This window comes from Rhineura floridana, chromosome 3 (genome assembly GCF_030035675.1).
Source record: "Rhineura floridana isolate rRhiFlo1 chromosome 3, rRhiFlo1.hap2, whole genome shotgun sequence".
Taxonomy (NCBI): domain Eukaryota; kingdom Metazoa; phylum Chordata; class Lepidosauria; order Squamata; family Rhineuridae; genus Rhineura; species Rhineura floridana.
Window position 1 is genome coordinate 43,600,321 of NC_084482.1, and position 19,021 is coordinate 43,619,341.

The 19,021-nt window shown below is 42.8% G+C and overlaps 1 protein-coding gene across 7 annotated transcripts in view; it reads left to right on the forward strand.

Annotated features, from left to right (window-relative positions):
- CEP112 (centrosomal protein 112) overlaps window positions 1–19,021 on the forward strand; it is a 433,937-nt gene that overhangs the window by 128,914 nt on the left and 286,002 nt on the right. For all 7 annotated transcript variants that reach the window (XM_061615587.1, XM_061615581.1, XM_061615583.1 and 4 more), the window contains 5 exons: window positions 1,381–1,535; window positions 2,339–2,468; window positions 6,688–6,780; window positions 7,813–7,872; window positions 16,723–16,802. In XM_061615587.1, the coding sequence (XP_061471571.1) occupies window positions 1,381–1,535; window positions 2,339–2,468; window positions 6,688–6,780; window positions 7,813–7,872; window positions 16,723–16,802 (518 nt within the window). The remainder of the gene's footprint in view (window positions 1–1,380; window positions 1,536–2,338; window positions 2,469–6,687; window positions 6,781–7,812; window positions 7,873–16,722; window positions 16,803–19,021) is intronic.

A 19,021-nucleotide genomic window follows, 5' to 3' on the forward strand; every position in this document is an offset into this window, starting at 1 on the left:
TAGATAGATAGATAGATAGATAGATAGATAGATAGATAGATAGATAGATAGATAGATAGATAGATAGATAGATAGATAGATAGATAGATAGATAGATAGATAGATAGATACACACACACACACACACCTTTGCAGACTTCCCTTGACAAAGGGTTGTGTCAGCACCCAAAACACATTGGGCTGCAATAAAAAATTCTCATTCTCAACTCTCTGCTGGTTGCTGGTTTGGCACCTTGAGGGTCCCCCTCTGTTTGGCTGGAGCATTTTTGGGTGATTCCCTCCTTGCTTGTTTGCTGCAGTTGGAGCATATGACACCAATTCTGTACCAGTTGCACTGGTTGCTATTACCTTTCTGGGCCTAATTCACAGTGCTGGTTTTGACCTTTAAAGCTGTAAACCGCTTGGGACCACATTACCTAGCAGGATACCTACAGTATATTTAGGCATGTGAGCAATTTGATTCTGCTGGGTACTAAGGTCTGCCTCAGAGATTCTGTTGTATGCCTGCCTTTAAGGTTGATTTATATGGTGGGCATGAGAGATGGGGCTTTTCTGTGGTAGCCTCCAGATTGGGGAAATCTGTATTGTTTTTAAATCTATCTTCAGGGTTTTTTTTTACTGTTTTTAGCTGTTATTATGGTATGTTTGTAAATCACCCTGAGACATATTTATTTATTAGATTTCTGTCCTACCCTTCCTCGCAGTAGGAGCCCATATGTGGAAGGCAATTAATAAATGATAATGATTATAAAATTTGGGGTGGTGTGAGCGAAGCACGGGTTGCTCTAGCTTTAGTACAGGGATAAATTGTATGGTCTCCCCATTACTGATGTTTAAGTGGGCCTTACCTATTTCTATTGGTGTGCTTCCTCTTAAAGATTGTTCGCTTAGAAATGGTTATTTTAGTAGAGGCGGTTCTGATGGTTGGGTGGTAATTTGTATTGAGGCTTGTAAAATGTTTTAATTGGCCTAGGATTTTAAAAGATGATTAACACCACTGCTGTTGTTATATATTGTATTTTATATATGTATTGTTTTGTGATGTTGTGAATTACTCTGGGTGGGCTATGCCTTATTCTAATGATTTTATAAACAAACAAGCAAATATAGATTAGTAAATCCACTAATACTTTACATTCTCAATTTATATACCGTTATAATAAGATTATATTTATTCTGGAGCAACTCTCTATAAGGACTTCCCTATCTGGAAATGGAAATTGTTATCATTTAGTTGGGAGTTGGTATATTTATATTTTTCTGTATGTGATTTAACAGGCTTTCTTTTCCAACCATGGTATTTTCTGAAGTATCTATAGTTAAATAGTTCTACGGTGTACATTAATGTATTTCTAATACAGTCTTAACAATTTTATTTAGAACCAGATGGTCAAAGAGCTGGAGGCCCGTGTCCATCAACTGACCGTGGAAGCAGAAACCAGTAATTTGCAGCGTCAGAAGTTGTCTCAAGAAAAGACCAATCTGGAGCAATCCTACCAGGCTGTGTATGCAGAGCTTGAAGAAGTCAAGGCAAGGTACTCGTTGAATGAGTTTACTCTGGATAATAGGTGTAAAGTTAGTCAGTGCTACTAGTTATAAAACATTACTTTTCAGTAACAGCTAAATAGTAAATGATAACAAAAGTTGCATACTGACTTTCATAAGTGCCTGGTATGTTTTACTTGCCTATTTACTTGGATATCAGCTATTGTAGAATAATATCACCTTCTGATTTGTTTACACATTAATAGGATAAATCAAAAGTGATGATAATTAATAGCAGAGGTAAAACTTCTAGAAGGGTAGTAAAAACAAAAAATAATTTTGTGGCACCAAGATACATTATAGGTTGGGGAATTCAAAGTTCCATAGAGAAATACAGTGAACCTATAAATAGTGCAGCAATGATCATTCCTGAACTACTGGTTCTGCTTGACCAGGATAGTAACTTTGTGAGAAAACTGGAACTTGATTGTATAAACAAGCCTTCCATTTGAAGCTACCTCATGTGCTGTAGTTGACCTTTCCCTGTTATTGGTAGCTTCTTACAGGATTGCCCAGTGGTAGGATGTGAATGTATGGGTGTCTTGACTAATTTGTTATCCCTGATTGAAAGTGGTGATCCATGTTTAGCTATTGGAATTGGTGTTTCTAACCTCTTGTGTTCTTCTTGGTTGTGTTTTTAATAAAGCCAGTTCAGTATTTGAATTGATTATATTTGCATGCTTGAACAGAGAAATACTGGTGTATTTTTGTTGTAAAATACGTTAGAGAAGAAAAAGTTATACCTCCATATACATAGGATACTTCTGCTTAGTTTTCCTTGCAATGCTTGTAGGTGTAATTCACTTCAAAAAGAAAAGGGGCATATTGTACAAGACTATGAGCAGAACATTCAACAGCTTCAAAGCAAATATGATGCTGACCTAAATTTGATGAAACAGGAGCATGCTCTTTCTGCAGCGAAGGTAAGTTTGCATGTGTTATACAGCCACGAGAGTGGCTGTATACTATAGCCAGCATGGGTTTTTCACATTCCACAATGTTAAATTGAAAATACCCCCATGCCATTCTGATGCTTCCCGTAAGCTCATTTCAAAACAAAACCTTACAAAACATATAGTCCTGAACTCAGAAATACTTGCTTAACAACCCTCTAAATTTTCATGATACACAAAACAGCCAGTGAGAATTGAGAGTTAAAAGTATAAAAAAAGAGACAAAAAAGACCCCTGTTGGACTTTTTTCTGTCAGTGTTCTCATAATTTGTTGAAATCAATTAAAATCAGCCAGTTTCACAGAGTTACTTACCTTGCCGCATACTCTGACCTTTATCTTCTGCAGTTTAAAAGTTAAAAAAAATGACTATCTGTCAGTGTTAAAGTCAATGATAAGCCCGGGCATGCTCAGTAAGAGCCAACTGTCAGTGTTCTAAAAGCCAGACTCGCTTGGCTTGGCTAATCAGGTGGCCACACCCACACCAGACCTTGATTTCACTTTAGACAGTCATGGCTTCCCCCAAAGAATCCTGGAAGTTAGCTTAACTTCTGTCCTGGAAAACTGGTAGAAAGTATTATTAAAGCTAGATTAACTAAGCACATAGAAGAACAAGCCTTGCTGAAGCAGAGCCAGCATGGCTTCTGCAAGGGAAAGTCCTGTCTCAGTAACCTATTAGAATTCTTTGAGAGGGTCAACAAACATATAGATAGAGGTGATCCAGTAGACATAGTGTACTTAGACTTTCAAAAAGCGTTTGACAAGGTACCTCACCAAAGACTTCTGAGGAAGCTTAGCAGTCATGGAATAAGAGGAGAGGTCCTCTTGTGGATAAGGAATTGGTTAAGAAGCAGAAAGCAGTGAGTAAGAATAAATGGACAGTTCTCCCAATGGAGGGCTGTAGAAAGTGGAGTCCCTCAAGGATCGGTATTGGGACCTGTACTTTTCAACTTGTTCATTAATGACCTAGAATTAGGAGTGAGCAGTGAAGTGGCCAAGTTTGCTGACAATACTAAATTGTTCAGGGTTGTTAAAACAAAAAGGGATGGCGAAGAGCTCCAAAAAGACCTCTCCAAACTGAGTGAATGGGCGGAAAAATGGCAAATGCAATTCAATATAAACAAGTGTAAAATTATGCATATTGGAGGAAAAAATCTGAATTTCACATATACGCTCATGGGGTCTGAACTGGCGGTGACCGACCAGGAGAGAGACCTCGGGGTTGTAGTGGACAGCACAATGAAAATGTCAACCCAGTGTGCGGCAGCTGTGAAAAAGGCAAATTCCATGCTAGCGATAATTAGGAAAGGTATTGAAAATAAAACAGCCGATATCATAATGCCATTGTATAAATCTATGGTGCGGGCGCATTTGGAATACTGTGTACAGTTCTGGTTGCCTCTTCTCAAAAAGGATATTATAGAGTTGGAAAAGGTTCAGAAGAGGGCAACCAGAATGATCAAGGGGATGGAGCGCCTCCCTTACGAGGAAAGGTTGCAGCATTTGGGGCTTTTTAGTTTAGAGAAAAGGCGGGTCAGAGGAGACATGATAGAAGTGTATAAAATTATGCATGGCCTTGAGAAAGTGGATAGAGAAAAGTTTTTCTCCCTCTCTCATAATACTAGAACTCGTGGACATTCAAAGAAGCTGAATGTTGGAAGATTCAGGACAGAGAAAAGGAAGTACTTCTTTACTCAGCACATAGTTAAACTATGGAATTTGCTCCCACAAGACGCAGTAATGGCCACCAGCTTGGATGGCTTTAAAAGAAGATTAGACAAATTCATGGAGGACAGGGCTATCAATGGCTACTAGCTGTGATGGCTGTGCTCTGCCACCCTAGTCAGAGGCAGTATGCTTCTGAAGACCAGTTGCCGGAAGCCTCAGGAGAGAAGAGTGTTCTTGCACTCAGGTCCTGCTTGTGGGCTTCCCCCAGGCACCTGGTTGACCACTGCGAGAACAGGATGCTGGACTAGATGGGCTACTGGCCTGATTCAGCAGGCTCTTCTTATGTTCTTATGAAGTGTAGTTTGTGAACGGGGTGCTGAGAGGAGACTCCTATTCCCCTGACAGAGCTTTAGTGGCCAGAGTGGTTTAACTGTCAGCCACCCTGATTGAAGCACTGTGAGGGGAACAGGGTATCTTCTAGGAACTCTCAGCACCCTTCACTAACTACACTTCCCAGGATTCTTTGGGAGAAGCCATGACTGTCTAAAACAAAATAAAGGTCTGGTGTGGATGTGGCCAGGGACAGCTTTGATTTGAATTTGTGTGGGAGACTACATGTGTCTGCTGTAGAATAAAAAGGTGGGGGAAATGCTGAAAAAAATTATACTGTTCACTGGGGCCCTTGGGCACCAGCCTGCCCTGGGCCCTGGCTCCCGTATACATGCACCGTCCACCTACCTACCAGGCAGGCGGAGAAGTGGAAGGATTGTTGGGTGAGGGGGGTAAGCAAGCAAGTTGAGGGAGAGGGCAAGCAGGCAGGGGTGAGGATGAGTGAGCAAGCAGGTGGGGGCAGAGGGCGAGTGGGCAGACGCAGGAGAATGAGCAAGTGGGCGGGCTGGCAGCTTCCTTCCTGCAGTCAGTAGCAGGGGAGCGCTACTGCACCACCATAATGAGAGGCCCTTCAGGGGCCCCTGTAGGCCATGGGGCCTTTGGCCAGGGCCCCACCTGGCCGCCCTTTGGAGCCTTTGGCCAGGGCCCCACCTGGCCGCCCTTTGGAGCCTTTGGCCAGGGCCCCACCTGGCCGCCCTTTGGAGCCTTTGGCCAGGGCCCCACCTGGCCGCCCTTTGGAGCCTTTGGCCAGGGCCCCACCTGGCCGCCCTTTGGAGCCTTTGGCCAGGGCCCCACCTGGCCGCCCTTTGGAGCCTTTGGCCAGGGCCCCACCTGGCCGCCCTTTGGAGCCTTTGGCCAGGGCCCCACCTGGCCGCCCTTTGGAGCCTTTGGCCAGGGCCCCACCTGGCCGCCCTTTGGAGCCTTTGGCCAGGGCCCCACCTGGCCGCCCTTTGGAGCCTTTGGCCAGGGCCCCACCTGGCCGCCCTTTGGAGCCTTTGGCCAGGGCCCCACCTGGCCGCCCTTTGGAGCCTTTGGCCAGGGCCCCACCTGGCCGCCCTTTGGAGCCTTTGGCCAGGGCCCCACCTGGCCGCCCTTTGGAGCCTTTGGCCAGGGCCCCACCTGGCCGCCCTTTGGAGCCTTTGGCCAGGGCCCCACCTGGCCGCCCTTTGGAGCCTTTGGCCAGGGCCCCACCTGGCCGCCCTTTGGAGCCTTTGGCCAGGGCCCCACCTGGCCGCCCTTTGGAGCCTTTGGCCAGGGCCCCACCTGGCCGCCCTTTGGAGCCGGCCCTGCTGTTCACAATGTTTTCCATTTGGAAAGGAAAGGGAGTTCTCCTCTGCCCAGTGGCCACTGATCCAATATTTTCTCCTCCCCGCCCTCCTCTCCTCCCCGCCCTCCTCTCCTCTCCTCCCCGCCCTCCTCTCCTCTCCTCCCCGCCCTCCTCTCCTCTCCTCCCCGCCCTCCTCTCCTCTCCTCCCCGCCCTCCTCTCCTCCCCTCCCCGCCCTCCTCCTCCCCTCCCCTAGTGCCCCTAGTGCATTCAGTATAGCTACCCAATTTCCCTGCTTTTAAAAGTTTGATAGAAACATCTGTTGGTTATAGGTATGTTCTTAAATCCCAAGGGTTTTTTTGCCTATTAGTGAATACACTCATGAATATGAACAGAAAAGTTTACTTAACAACAATGAAGGTAATGTTTTCAGTATTAATTTCTCATGTTTTATTCTTGCATACACTTGTATAGATATGAATAAAATAAATAAAAATGTGAGAGGATTTAATTTACTAATTTGAGTCTTCTTAACTGCCTTCATATACTTATATAGATGCATGTTGACAAGGCTGAAGCCTAGAGCGCTTTCAACATTATTTTTTAGTGGAATATTTCTCTGAAGTGTGTGTACAATTCTTAATCAGATGCCAATGACTCTTAACAACTATGTTTAATCAATCATTGACTATACTAGTATTTGCATTTTAAGGACAAATGAAACGTGCAGGGCTTGTGTTTAAAAGCTTTTGCATCTTTTCCAAGTAGACCATCTTCTCCCGTACCTTTAAGTAGAACTTTGAAATCAGTTTATTTCTGGCAGAGCAAGTACGAGACCAACATTCCCTTGTTTGTTAAATCCCTACAGGCATCTGATGTGATTGAAGAATTAGAACAGTGTGTGTCTCAATTAAAGCAACAGTTACTAGAATCAGAACATCAAAGGCAGCAACAGCTGAGGGTGAGCCCCAGATTTTTTACTCAGGATTAATGATGAGCCCTTGTTACTTCTTTCTATGATTTGTAAGAATAGAATGCTCAAGTAAGAGAGTTTCTGGAGTTCTTGGAAATGTGAACCAATCACTCAACACCAGCAATAATAGAATATAGTCTTATTTCGCGTTAAAACCTTTAAAGAAACTGTGGGACTATTTGTCTTATTTCCTTGCTTATTGAACTGATATGAAAAGCATATGTAAGCTGCCTTGGGTTTCTAGCATGAAAAGAAAGGCGAGGTATAAATGTAATAAATAAATACATAAATAAATTATATATATATATATATATAAGTGGATTAAATAAATGCATACAGTGATGTTGAAAGTAATTTCTATGTCTGTCTTTCATAGTGATAGCTACATGTGAAGTTGTGTTCAGTTAAATAAATTAGCATATTAGCATAAAGGGTTGCACTGCTATTACATTTCAAACAAATTGGTAGTATTTGCTGTCTCCTTGCTGTCCAAATTAAGCTTGGCTGTTATTCTTTCACTCCATCTCCTTCAAAGCTTTCCACTGCTCCATTTCTCCTCCTCCTTTATCCATTAACTGCCCTTGACTATGGGCAATGTAACCCTTTAGTGTAGGGAGGCTGCTGATTATTGCATTCTTTGGAGTACTTTGAAAGTAAAGAGAGGTAATGAAGTAAATTCAAGCTATACTACCCCAGTAACTGTTCATTGTGTTTTGCTAATATGTACAAACTTTGCTGTAGGGTTGGATTTTGGGTGGGGGGCGTACATAGACTGGTTCTGCATGTTTGCAGCAGCAGCAGCCAGTGTGCACACCTCTATTTGAAGACTGGAACTGATGACATCTTGAGCTTAGATTCCCACACCTAGAACAGTTTTTCATCAGTTTTAAAACTGTGTAGCTGAGGTATCTCCTTCCTGATCATGCTTGATCTTACTTTTTTTTTGAAGAGTGCTTTTAGCTTATGCTAATAAGATTTTCTTAATCAAGTGATCATCAATTTTTTATCTTAATTTTTCAGGATCAAGAACAGACCTTTTTGCAGGAGAAAGTTCATTTAGAAAGAGCTCATGAAAAAAAGGTAATAAATGGAAGTACCGTTTTCAGTGTATGGAATATCCTCTGTAACCATTAAAAGTTTTGCTTATAAATTATAAAATGCAAATATTGGCCAGATAAGGAACTGAGTAAAAGTTAAAGCTTGTCTATCAACCACCTTTTATCAAGGATAAACATGTTAATGTTTGCCAGAGAGCAACACTATATTGGCTAAGAAATATTCACTTGCTATTTCAGTTCATTTAGATAAAATGAATCCTCATGTTGAAGATTTGAATAGTGCCCTATCTGGAAATACTTAAAATATTCCAGCAATTTTTTTATGATCTCAGATTTAAAAAGTTGAGTTAGTAGATTTATTAAATAAGACTCTAATCACAGATTAAATTTGCCTGTTCTCCAGTTTAATTAGTGGAGCAGAGACTGGAACACATAGTACTGTTCATGCCACCCAGGTACACTGAGGCTGATGGGAGTTGTAGTTCAAAAAAGTAACTTTTCCAAGCTCTAACTCTTTATGTCAGATTTGAGAAAAATATTAAATTATTTTCTTCCAGTGTCAGTCTTCACAACCTTTTATTTTCTGACAAACCTGTCCTGGAAAATTGCAGTTTTCATTGAAGTCCGTCATCTCCTATCACATATTTCACCATACCCATGAATGAATATGTCACCCCACCTTTGGTCCCAAAGTCAACATATTTGTTGAGCCATGAATGTTCAACATGGTCTCTGCTCAGAGGATACTTTGCTTTGAATCAGAGCTGGCCAACTTTTAGATCTTTGCTTTTCTAGAAAGCACATGATTGCATGTATATGTCAGATATATGTTGTTGCCTGCATTGAGTCCATTTGACCATCACTCAGTTTATATCTTGGTTTAAAAGACATGCATATTAATGTAGCTGTCCAGCCCTGCTGCAGATGTGAACTCGTATAGTGCAAAGCCCTGCTGCTTGGGCTGTGGGGTCTCTGTGATGTGCTAAAAGCTTGTGCATACTGTACTCTTTTTGTGTCAGTATCCTGGACACCACCTCTTCTATATATGACTGAAGTCAGGGCTAGCAGCAAGTACCCTTTAACTGACTATTATCAGATCTGGGGATAAAAAATGTATTAGAAAAGGAAAAATGGGGTTGCACCAATATATGCTTTACATTAACCCTTGGCCCAAGCAATTTTCTATGGCCCCTGAAAACCCCTGAGAATTTTGTGATAGCGGTAGCACACACACACACACACACCCAATAGCACTGGTACTGGGCTGTTGCACGGTGGAATGTCTGGCATACGTTTCTGCTGAGGGAGTGTGAGTGGCAGGGAGAGGATGTGGGTAAAGTTGTGTTTGGTTAAAGAAAATTGTCATGAGATTCCCTTCTGGGGCCATAGCTTCAAGCCCTACCCCCCCCCCCCAGCATTGTGTTTGTATGCTCTAGTGTATGCGTGCATGCATGCATGCATGTGCGAGAGTGTGGGGTGGACACTTTTTGCCACATACACATTTTGAGCCACTGGCATGTGGCGTTAAAGGAGTCCCCAGAGGGCAATATGATTTTAAGCTGGAAAGAAATTAAGTGCCCATGCTTTACAGGTTAGTTATAAAGACAGCCACCTCTTACCTATTCATTAAATGAATTTGCGTTAGTGGGAACTCACGTTGAGATCACTTGCAACACAAGTCTTATTTTATTTTATTTTATTTATTATAGCCTTTTAAGCTAGAAATCTCTACTAGATGCACAATGAGAACTATCTCTAAGTTTACAACAGACATGAGGCTGATATTTCCACATAGGTATTGGAACCATATAAAAAGATAAAATAACTTTAACACTGATTCTACCTTGGAGAAAATCATTGGAAACATATGTCTAGAAGAGTTCAAGTTTTGACTCTGTTGGGCCAATAAAGAAAAAGAAACCTGAGAGCAAAAGGCCTACTACAGAGTGGAATTGCTAGCAACCAAACATTACAATCATAGATATGTTAGCTGATCTTCATGGTTTTTCATTAACTTTTTTTAATGGAAGAAGTAGTAGTGATAAATATCTAGAGAATGTAAAATCTGTGATCACAATGGTCAAGAATGGTGAGGTGGTAGCTTTAACTCTGGCTTGTAGTGTTAGGTGGCAAAAAGAATAAAACACTTTATTAAGTTCTACCAACCATTAATTAATTAAAAAATCAAATTCACAATTGTCCTGCTTTATTTCCTATTATTTTTACATTTCCTTATATTTTACTTGATTATCTTGCAGATGCTCATTTAGCTTTCTTGTGGTCACATTTCCTATTCTGACTTTTATATTTCAGTGTAAACACTATCACTTTTGCTTTTTCTTCTTCTTTGACAGTTTAATTTTAAATTTCTTAACTGCAAAATTAATCAAGGGTTGTTTTGTTTTTTAAACTGAATTATATAAACAGCACTGGTCACGTTATCGTGGATGCAGGTTTTTTCCATTTAAATAGAGAAACATAATGGAATGGTCACTATGATTTAAGGAACAAGTTTGGGCTTCCCTCATTTTCTCTTTTCTGTAGAGATAGTGTAGTATCCTGAAGGCTTTTTAGTACATATTTGCACTTGATCCATACTAGCAAGGTACAATTTTAATCTGAGAATGAAATGTGTTTGGAAAGAAGAACAAAGCATACCAAATGTTTCTCAAGAAATTAATGTCATACAAAAAGTAAAGGTAACTTTGTAGGCCAATAAGAGAATTTTGGCTGGTGTTCAAGCCATTCATGTCTGTAGCTAGTAAGAGTCTTAAGATGGGATGTGAGAGGTAGCAGATAAATGAGGGTCTTTTTAAGTGCTATGCTGGTATCAAGTTGCACTACAGCCTCCTAGGAATGAGAATGCAAAATGCAGAATCTCCATCTCTAGAAATAAAACAACCAGTTGTTACTCAGTTTTGTCTCCATCTTTTGATGAAAGCACACAGGTTCCTTGGTGGGCAGACAATAGGAAGAAAGAGAAACTAGGCTATTCTTATGTTAATGGAAGTAGATACACCAGCTAAAATAAAAATTAATTTTTAATATTAAATGTGTAGCTATTTCATTTATTGACAAAGGATGTGGCCATTACTTAACTCTGCTTTACGGAATACTTCAAGGGAAGATGAGCTTTTCTTCCCTTTAATCAGCATGCAACACATGGTGCCAGACAGAAGTCTCTTAATTTTACATAGGCAATTGGAAAGCTTAGAACTCTTTCTGTATCTTTCTTTATTGGTTACAGCAACTTATGCTCCATATATTTCCTAGATACTTTGTGGAGATAACCTGTGTGACATCTAATGTTGTCCATCTGCTTGAGTAATGGAATTTCACTTGTGCAAGAAGACATCCAGTTTCTCATCTCTCCCTGTAGGCCCCCCATCTGCTCTGGAGGGTCTCCCAGCCCTCTGGTGCAGATTTTGGGGAGACATGGGAGGCGGCAGGAGGAGAGGAAGGATAAGGCTGATTGTACAAAGCTCCTGCTACATTGGATTTTCCCCTGTGTTTCTAGCTTCTTTGGGGAAAGTCCTGCTTTCTTCATTATTTCTTGTTATCCATCTTACTACCAGTGTAGTTTCTGTGCATGCATAATGTTTTTTTGAACTATGATTTAAAGTTTTGGAGTATCCTGCAGGCTCATGCACCTCTTCCCCCTCCCTCCTCCCCTACTGAATGTGGATTCTGCCTTTCCTCTTTAGAGCTAACTATGGTTACATGCACACTTACAGTAGCAAAGGGAGTGGTGGGACAGTGGCACTCACCTGACCTCTCGTCAGCTGAGTTGCTGCTGCTTACCCGGGAGGGGCAAGGTGGTTGGGAGGTTGGTGTGGTGCAAACACGCCAACAGGAGCACCAGAGTGTGTCCAGTATTGTTTTTGCACTACACTGACTTCCTGAGTGGGAGAAAGAAGAAATGAGGGAAGAAGAGTGCAGTTGAATGAGGTGAGTCCCTTAACAAGAAGTATCACATCTCCACCAAGCTTTACTAACATTCTGTATTGGGCTCGTTCAGTAATAATTTTTAAAAAATCCTTGAGGTATAAAACTCATATTACCATGACCAGAACATAGCAAGGGAGGCTATAGTGTCACTGGCTAAGGAACCAGACTGGGTTTTGAGCTCTCAGCCTGATGCTGGTGCTCAGGGACCCCTGAATCCAAGGCTGATAGGCTAGAGTCCTTTTAATCAGATGTCACAGTACAGTAGGGCCCTGCTTGTCGGCGTTGTGCTAATACAGCGGGGCGATCAGCTGTAGCACGGGGAGCTCCAGCCACCGTACTCCAGCTGACAGGGATCAGCTGGTGCACGCGAGCTCCAGGAGCTCCAGCTGATTGTACGCTTCAGCTGTAGCGCAGGGAGCTCTCGCGCCACAGCTGATCCCTGTCAGCTGGAGCGTGGCGGCTGGAGCTGCCTGCGCTACAGCTGATCACGGGCTCCAGCTGATTAGCTGTAGTGTGCAATCAGCGGGAGCGCAGCGAGCTTGCGCGCTCTAGCTGATCGCTGTCAGCTGGAGCGTGGTGGCTGGAGTTCCCCACGCTACACCTGAGTAGCGCCCCACTTTCCGGTGGTTTTCACTTTTTGGTGGGGACTTGGAACAGAACCTGCCATATGAGTAGGGCCCTACTGTACCAGGGCTTGTAAAACTGGAGCCAGGATGCTCATAGGTGACTTACATTGGCCTTGGTACCTTGCCAGTCGATGGAGCAGGGAATACACCATGGAATGCAGAAATGCCTATCATCAGACCAGAGAGTTTTTAAGAGGATCTAGGGGGCAGAGGTGGACTGGAGGCAGAGTTTTCAAAAGGCCTCCATTAGCTTATAGCCCTTGTCGGAACCAGTGGTTCAATCCTTGGTTGCGAAGTCTGAAGCGGGAGGTGAGACGGCTAGAACACTGGTGGCGGATATCTCGCTCTGACGACGATTGAACACATATTAGAGCAGCATGTGGCAATGAAGGCAGCAAAGAAAGATTTTTTTGTTGCCTCCATTGCATCTGCAGAGTGCTGTCCCAGGAGACTGTTCCAAGTGGTCCGGAGCCTGGTCGGTCCAGTTGCTCTGAAACCAATGGAACATGGTAAGGTCTCCTGTGACGAGTTTGCAAAACACTTTGCGGAGAAAATTGATCGTATTAAGAGTGCTATTCCGTACGCTGTGGACACAGTGAGTGAGCCAGAGGTGACCAGTGGTGCTCTGGTGTTGTGGGGTCGGTTCCAGCCTCTTCCATCCGATGAAGTGGACAAGGTGCTTTCAACTCTAAAGCCAACCACCTGCCTACTTGACCCGTGTCCATCATGGCTCATTATGAGCTGTAAAGATAGACTGAGTGAGGGGATCAAGATGGTGGTAAATACATCACTTGAAGAAGGAGTAATGCCATCAACTCTCAAGGAGGCAATAATTAAACCAATCTTAAAGAAGTCCTCCTTGGATCCCCAAGATCTGAACAACTACCGCCCAGTCTCAAAATTGCCATTTTTAAGCAAGGCGGTAGAACGAGTGGTGGCTAAACAGTTGCAGGCGCACTTGGAGGAAGCGGATTATCTGGATCCATTTCAATCGGGCTTCAGACCTGGACATGGGACTGAAACAGCCTTGGCCGCCTTGGTAGATGATATGAGGAGGGCATGGGATAGGGACGAATGCACCTTCCTTGTCCTCCTTGACCTCTCAGCGGCTTTTGATACCGTTAACCACGCTATCCTCTTGGACTGCCTGAGGAGGTTGGGTATGGGGGGCACTGTATTGCAGTGGTTCCGTTCCTTCCTCTCCGGTAGGTACCAAAGAATAGCATTGGAGGAGGAGGTTTCACCCTCTCACTTGTGGGGTGCCACAGGGTTCCATCCTCTCCCCGATGCTGTTTAACATCTATATAAAGCCGCTGGGGGCAATCAGGAGATTTGGGCTGCAGTGTCATCAATATGCAGATGACATGCAGCTCTATCTCTCATTTAAATCTTCACCAAGGTTGGCTGTTGAAACCATGTCCAAATGTCTGGAGGCGGTGAGTGGCTGGATGGGAAGGAATAGGCTGAAGCTGAACCCGGACAAGACCGAGGTACTGTTTGTGGGTGACAAGGGAAAGTTGGGGGATGTGGACCTTGTGCTTAATGGGGTACGATTGCCCCTGAAAGACCAGGTCCGCAGCCTGGGGGTCATTCTTGACTCCCAGCTGTCCATGGAGCCTCAAATCTCGGCTGTAAGCCGGACGGTGCTGTATCAACTCCATCTGATACGGAGGCTGCGCCCCTACCTCCCCAATCATCTGCTCCCACCAGTAGTGCATGCCCTGGTCACCTCTCACCTAGACTACTGTAATGCACTCTACGTGGGGTTACCCTTGAAAACGGTCCGGAAGTTGCAGCTGGTACAGAATGCGGTGGCTCGTCTGATTAAAGGTAGCCACCGACAAGATCACATCACTCCTGTATTGAAGGAATTGCACTGGCTACCGGTTGCTTACCAAACCCAATTCAAGGTGTTGGCTTTGACCTTTAAAACCCTATATGGTTTTGGACCAATCTATCTGAAGGAGCGCCTCCAACATTGTCAGGGATGCCACTCAACAAGATCAGCCTCAGAAGACCTTCTCTCGATCCCACCGGTTAAAATAGCCAGACTGGTGAGGACCAGAGAGAGGGCTTTTTCAATAGTGGCCCCCACCCTTTGGAATTCTCTCCCAAATGATCTCCGTCATGCCCCTTCTCTGATGAGCTTCCGCCAGACCCTGAAGACATGGCTCTTCAGGAAGGCTTTTGGGATGGCCTAGGCTTTTACTGTTGTTTTTAAATTTTAATGTTTAATGTATTGTTTATTCTGTACGTCGCCCAGAGTGGCTGGTGAACCAGCCAGATGGGCGACTAATAAATTCAATAAAAAAAAAAAACTAGGAAATCTCCATGGTCTACCAATCTGCTGTGCCTTGTGGCCTCTTCCACAGGACCAGAATAGGACACACATGGACTCTTTTTCACATATGTGCTCATTCCACTCTGCTTGATCATCGCTGCTCTTAATTGCAAGCCATGGATGTGTTAGGCACAGCATTAAGACTCACTGTCCCCACTACACACACACAAACCCATTAAGAAAAAAGAGAACAATGAGTCACATTCAGATTCCCAGCATCATGTGGTTTGTGAAGGATTGTAGTGCAGTTGTAGAGCACATTCTTTGCATGCAGAAGGTCAAGGTCCAATCTCTGGCATCTTTAAGCAGGTTGGAGAAGACATAGGCCTGAAACCCTAGAGAGCTGCTTGCCAGTCTGAACAAATCATACTGGGTTGGATGGACCACTTTCCTGACTCAGTTTAGAGCTGCTTTCTATGTGAGCTACAATTTGTTATTTCCTGTGATAATTACAACACAGTGTAACATTGCTCTTTAGAGGTACTATAAGAAAAATAATATAGACTAACTATGGTTTGATAAATCCTCAATCCTTTAACTGTCTCTATTTCATCAGCTGTAATCCGAAAAAGTGATATATGTATACTCAATTACTGTTTCTGATACACTACAGCTTTTGCTTTTGAAGAGAGACATGGCTATTTACTGGATTGTTGGTGTCGTCTGATTCCTTCCTGCCCTAGCCCCTGGGGAGACTTCTGAGAAAGAGGCTTAGGACAGTAGAGGAACTGCAGGAATTCACAATAGTCCCAAGGCAGGCTGAAGTGCCCCATTTCACTGATGTCTTGCTTGGGCCCCCCAGTAACCTTCCCAACAATACCCTGAGCCCAGCCTTGATCCTTGCCTCAAGGGGAGGGGAGGCAGCAGTACAGAATTGCTGTAGGAGTTCAGCTGTGATAAGCCTCTATCGCCAGAGGTCTCCTCTGAAGGAAGGGTCAACTCAGAAGGAAGATGATCCAGCTGCAAAAAATGATAGCAGATGATCAGGAGGAGGAGGACCTGTTAGTGAGGATATAAGTTTCTGAATCTTCTCTAGACCTTGCTGTGTTAACAGCCTTCTTTTGAGCTCCTTAATGTCCAGCTCACTTGCTCTCACACTCTCCAGCTCAGATCCAGATCCCACACTATATTCTGGTCTTGGACAAATATAAAGAATGTAGCAAAACTAGCAAGCAACACTCTTAAGTTTATGCACAGTTCTTTCCTATGGTCGCATGTTACTTCTTTGTCTCTTGGATATAGGAATCTATTTATGTATAATTTTAGCCAGTGAGATTACGGCAGCAGTGTTTTACCTTGTACAAATCCTTAAATCTCAAATTAGCTTTTGTCTCTAATTTGTACTGGAGCTGCTACAGAGTGGAGGTTAATTTGGCCTCCCCATGGGATGGAATCTAGACCAGAGTCTTGGCAGAATATCTCAAGTGCCAGAGAAGTTTACATGGGACAAAACATTCCTTGAGAAAATCGAGACAATGATGTTTAGGACCTAATCAAGCCCTTTAGATTGGACCTGAAAACAAATTGGGAGCAGTGCAAATACCTCAAAACAGGTGATATGTGGGGATATTGGCCTGCACTTGTTAATAGGCAGGCTGCTACATTCTGCATTAGCAGACGTTTCTGAACCTTCTTCAAATGCAGTCCCACACAGAGTTCATTTGCAGTAGTTTATTCACAAAAGACGAGGCTGCTGGATCACGCCAGTGGCCCATCTATTCCAGCATCCTTTTCTCATAGTGGCCAACCAGATGTCCATGGGAATCCCACAAGCAGGGCCTGAGTGCAAAGAGCACTCTCCCCCCCTCTGGTTTCCAGCAACTGGTATTTGAAAGCATACTGCCTGTCAGCATCCTGACAGTTCTGGAAGTCATCAAAGCATGAATGACAATGACTATGTCACAGTATTATGGTGTGTGATGGCTAGAACTCTTGTGTTTTTCTTTTTAAATGTTAGATTCATGGATTGCAGAATGATTTTGATAAAGAGAGAATGGATTCTCATAAGAGAATACGAAAAATGGAAGACATGCTGAGGTGAGTGAAATGTCTCTTAGTGTTCATTCTTCGTTGGAATGCCTCCAGGGAAGATGGTTACATTTTGATGATGCTGGAGTCATGCCTATATTTAGATTGCGTGGATTTGTCTGATGGTGAGAACTGTGTTATTTTTTGCATGCTATTTCTTTTCCATGCTTAAGGATTTGGTGTTGACTTGCATCTGAAAAACATACAGAAATGAAACATGATTGGTTCTAACAATCATACATGAAGAACTGCCATGCTAACACAGAAGTTATTAGATGAGGCCCATGCCTTTGGTTATTGTAGTTGAGCCACATAATGTTCAGCGTATCAGTTGAAGGTGGGGGGAATAAAATGGGCAAATTGGAGAGTGCTGAGGTACACCTATTTCCCAAAATAGGTTATAGTAAGTATCCTGGAGATAGAGATTAGGATTGGGACAATGAATGCAAGAAAAGTAAAATACAACATCTTCCTACAAAATTGGAAATCACAAGGAATAAAATAGAGGAAACGTCACCTGAGTTTCTGGAGAACTGTAGAGTAAAACAATTGGGCATTAAGGTATTAGGCCGGGTGATACATTTTTCATCATTGTTACTGTTTTGCTTCTCTCTCTTCCACACACTCTCACACCCGTCCAGACTTCAGGCACAGAGAAAAGGGAAAAGACCCATTTGGTTGTCTAGTTTTACATGCACCTCTAAGCCACATGGGATCAAGTCCTTTGCTTTCACATGACTCGTCTCTGTCTGAAGGGCACCCTTGTAAAGGCATTAAGAAGGGGACAAGAGATGGTTTTATTAGGAGCCATAATTCCCTGAGCTGTTTCCGGCAAACTGAAATGTTCAGTTCAGCAAAACTGTTCAGCAAAATGGCATATTCCATCAGGAGAAAACACATGGGAAAAGCAAGTTCTTCATATCTGAAACCAATTATGTCCAAACACTGAGTGAGATGAAAAATCTCCTTTCCCCACATTGTATAGGAGATTCCCTTTACTTTTTTTTTTACTTTTCAGCCCCAACAGCCCCTCCTCCAACAATAAAGTGCTCCAGTTCAGAGTGGAGAATTAATGCCTAGTCTTATTTGGCAAGTAAACCTGATTAAGAAACCAAAGTCAAGGAGAACTATGGACAGAAAGCCTCACTAAATGAGTGAAGGAATACAAATACATGCAATGAAATGGTAGAAAATATGATAAAAAATCCATAACCAGAACTTCTTTGTTATTGTAGAGTGGGCATTGTTGAAATTCACTCTGAAAATGCTGTGAACAGAAGGCTCAAAGAGATGCTAGTCTTATTTCCTATTTTATAATTTTTTAATAACTTGGGATAGGATTCCAAATAATAATGTACATACATAAGCTTTTGTTACGTAATCAAATCACAGAGGTGGCTTTTAGCCATCCAAACGGACATGAATATTGGAGTTCCACTTGTTTTGGGTATTTTGACATTTTCACTATATTGTATCTTCATTTCTTGATGTCAAAAGAATCTTCTACGCTATAGGCAAGGAGCAATTCTCAAGAAAAAGTCACCAGCCTGTAGCTGTCTAGAAAGTAGTGCCTGTTCTCAAAAGCAGTTCTATCTTTTCTTTTTACTTTCCATCTGAGAATTATGTGACTAAAAATAGTGGCAACCAGAAGACTGAAATTGCTACATGTGTTGACTGTGCATATCCAGTTGTGATTTTTATGGTATATGAAAAGTGCATGTGCATCAAGAATTTCATGAGACCTTTTGCTTATACTTTTTGTAATCTGTTCTGATTAAGCAGTAATATAATGGTGCAAGAGCAGTATGGTGATGCAAATAAATGTTGTATATTTATTTTTTCAATGTTAAATGTAGATGTATGCAGAACAGTCTTCTGTAAATACGTTTTTGGGTTCCAAATGTTATCTCAAAAAGGTGTACCTCTGCAGTACTTTTTAAAGGGTCTCTGCTGCTGCTTCAGCACTGGCATCCTCACTCCCCGACTCGTTCTCTGAGTGATGCTGGCCAGTCAGGAATTGCATGGATGTGATGATGGCTCATTAGCACATAACCAATCATATTTTACTATATGACAACGTCGCAAAGGCATTTCAGAGTGAAGTCAATGCTCCTTGTCCTGACTTGGAATCAGTGAATGTTTTTGGCCGTTGGTAGCCCTTCATCTGCTGATGGTGTGTTTGCTTTTGCAGCTGATGAAAGTTTTGGCCAAAAATACCCCCTCCCATT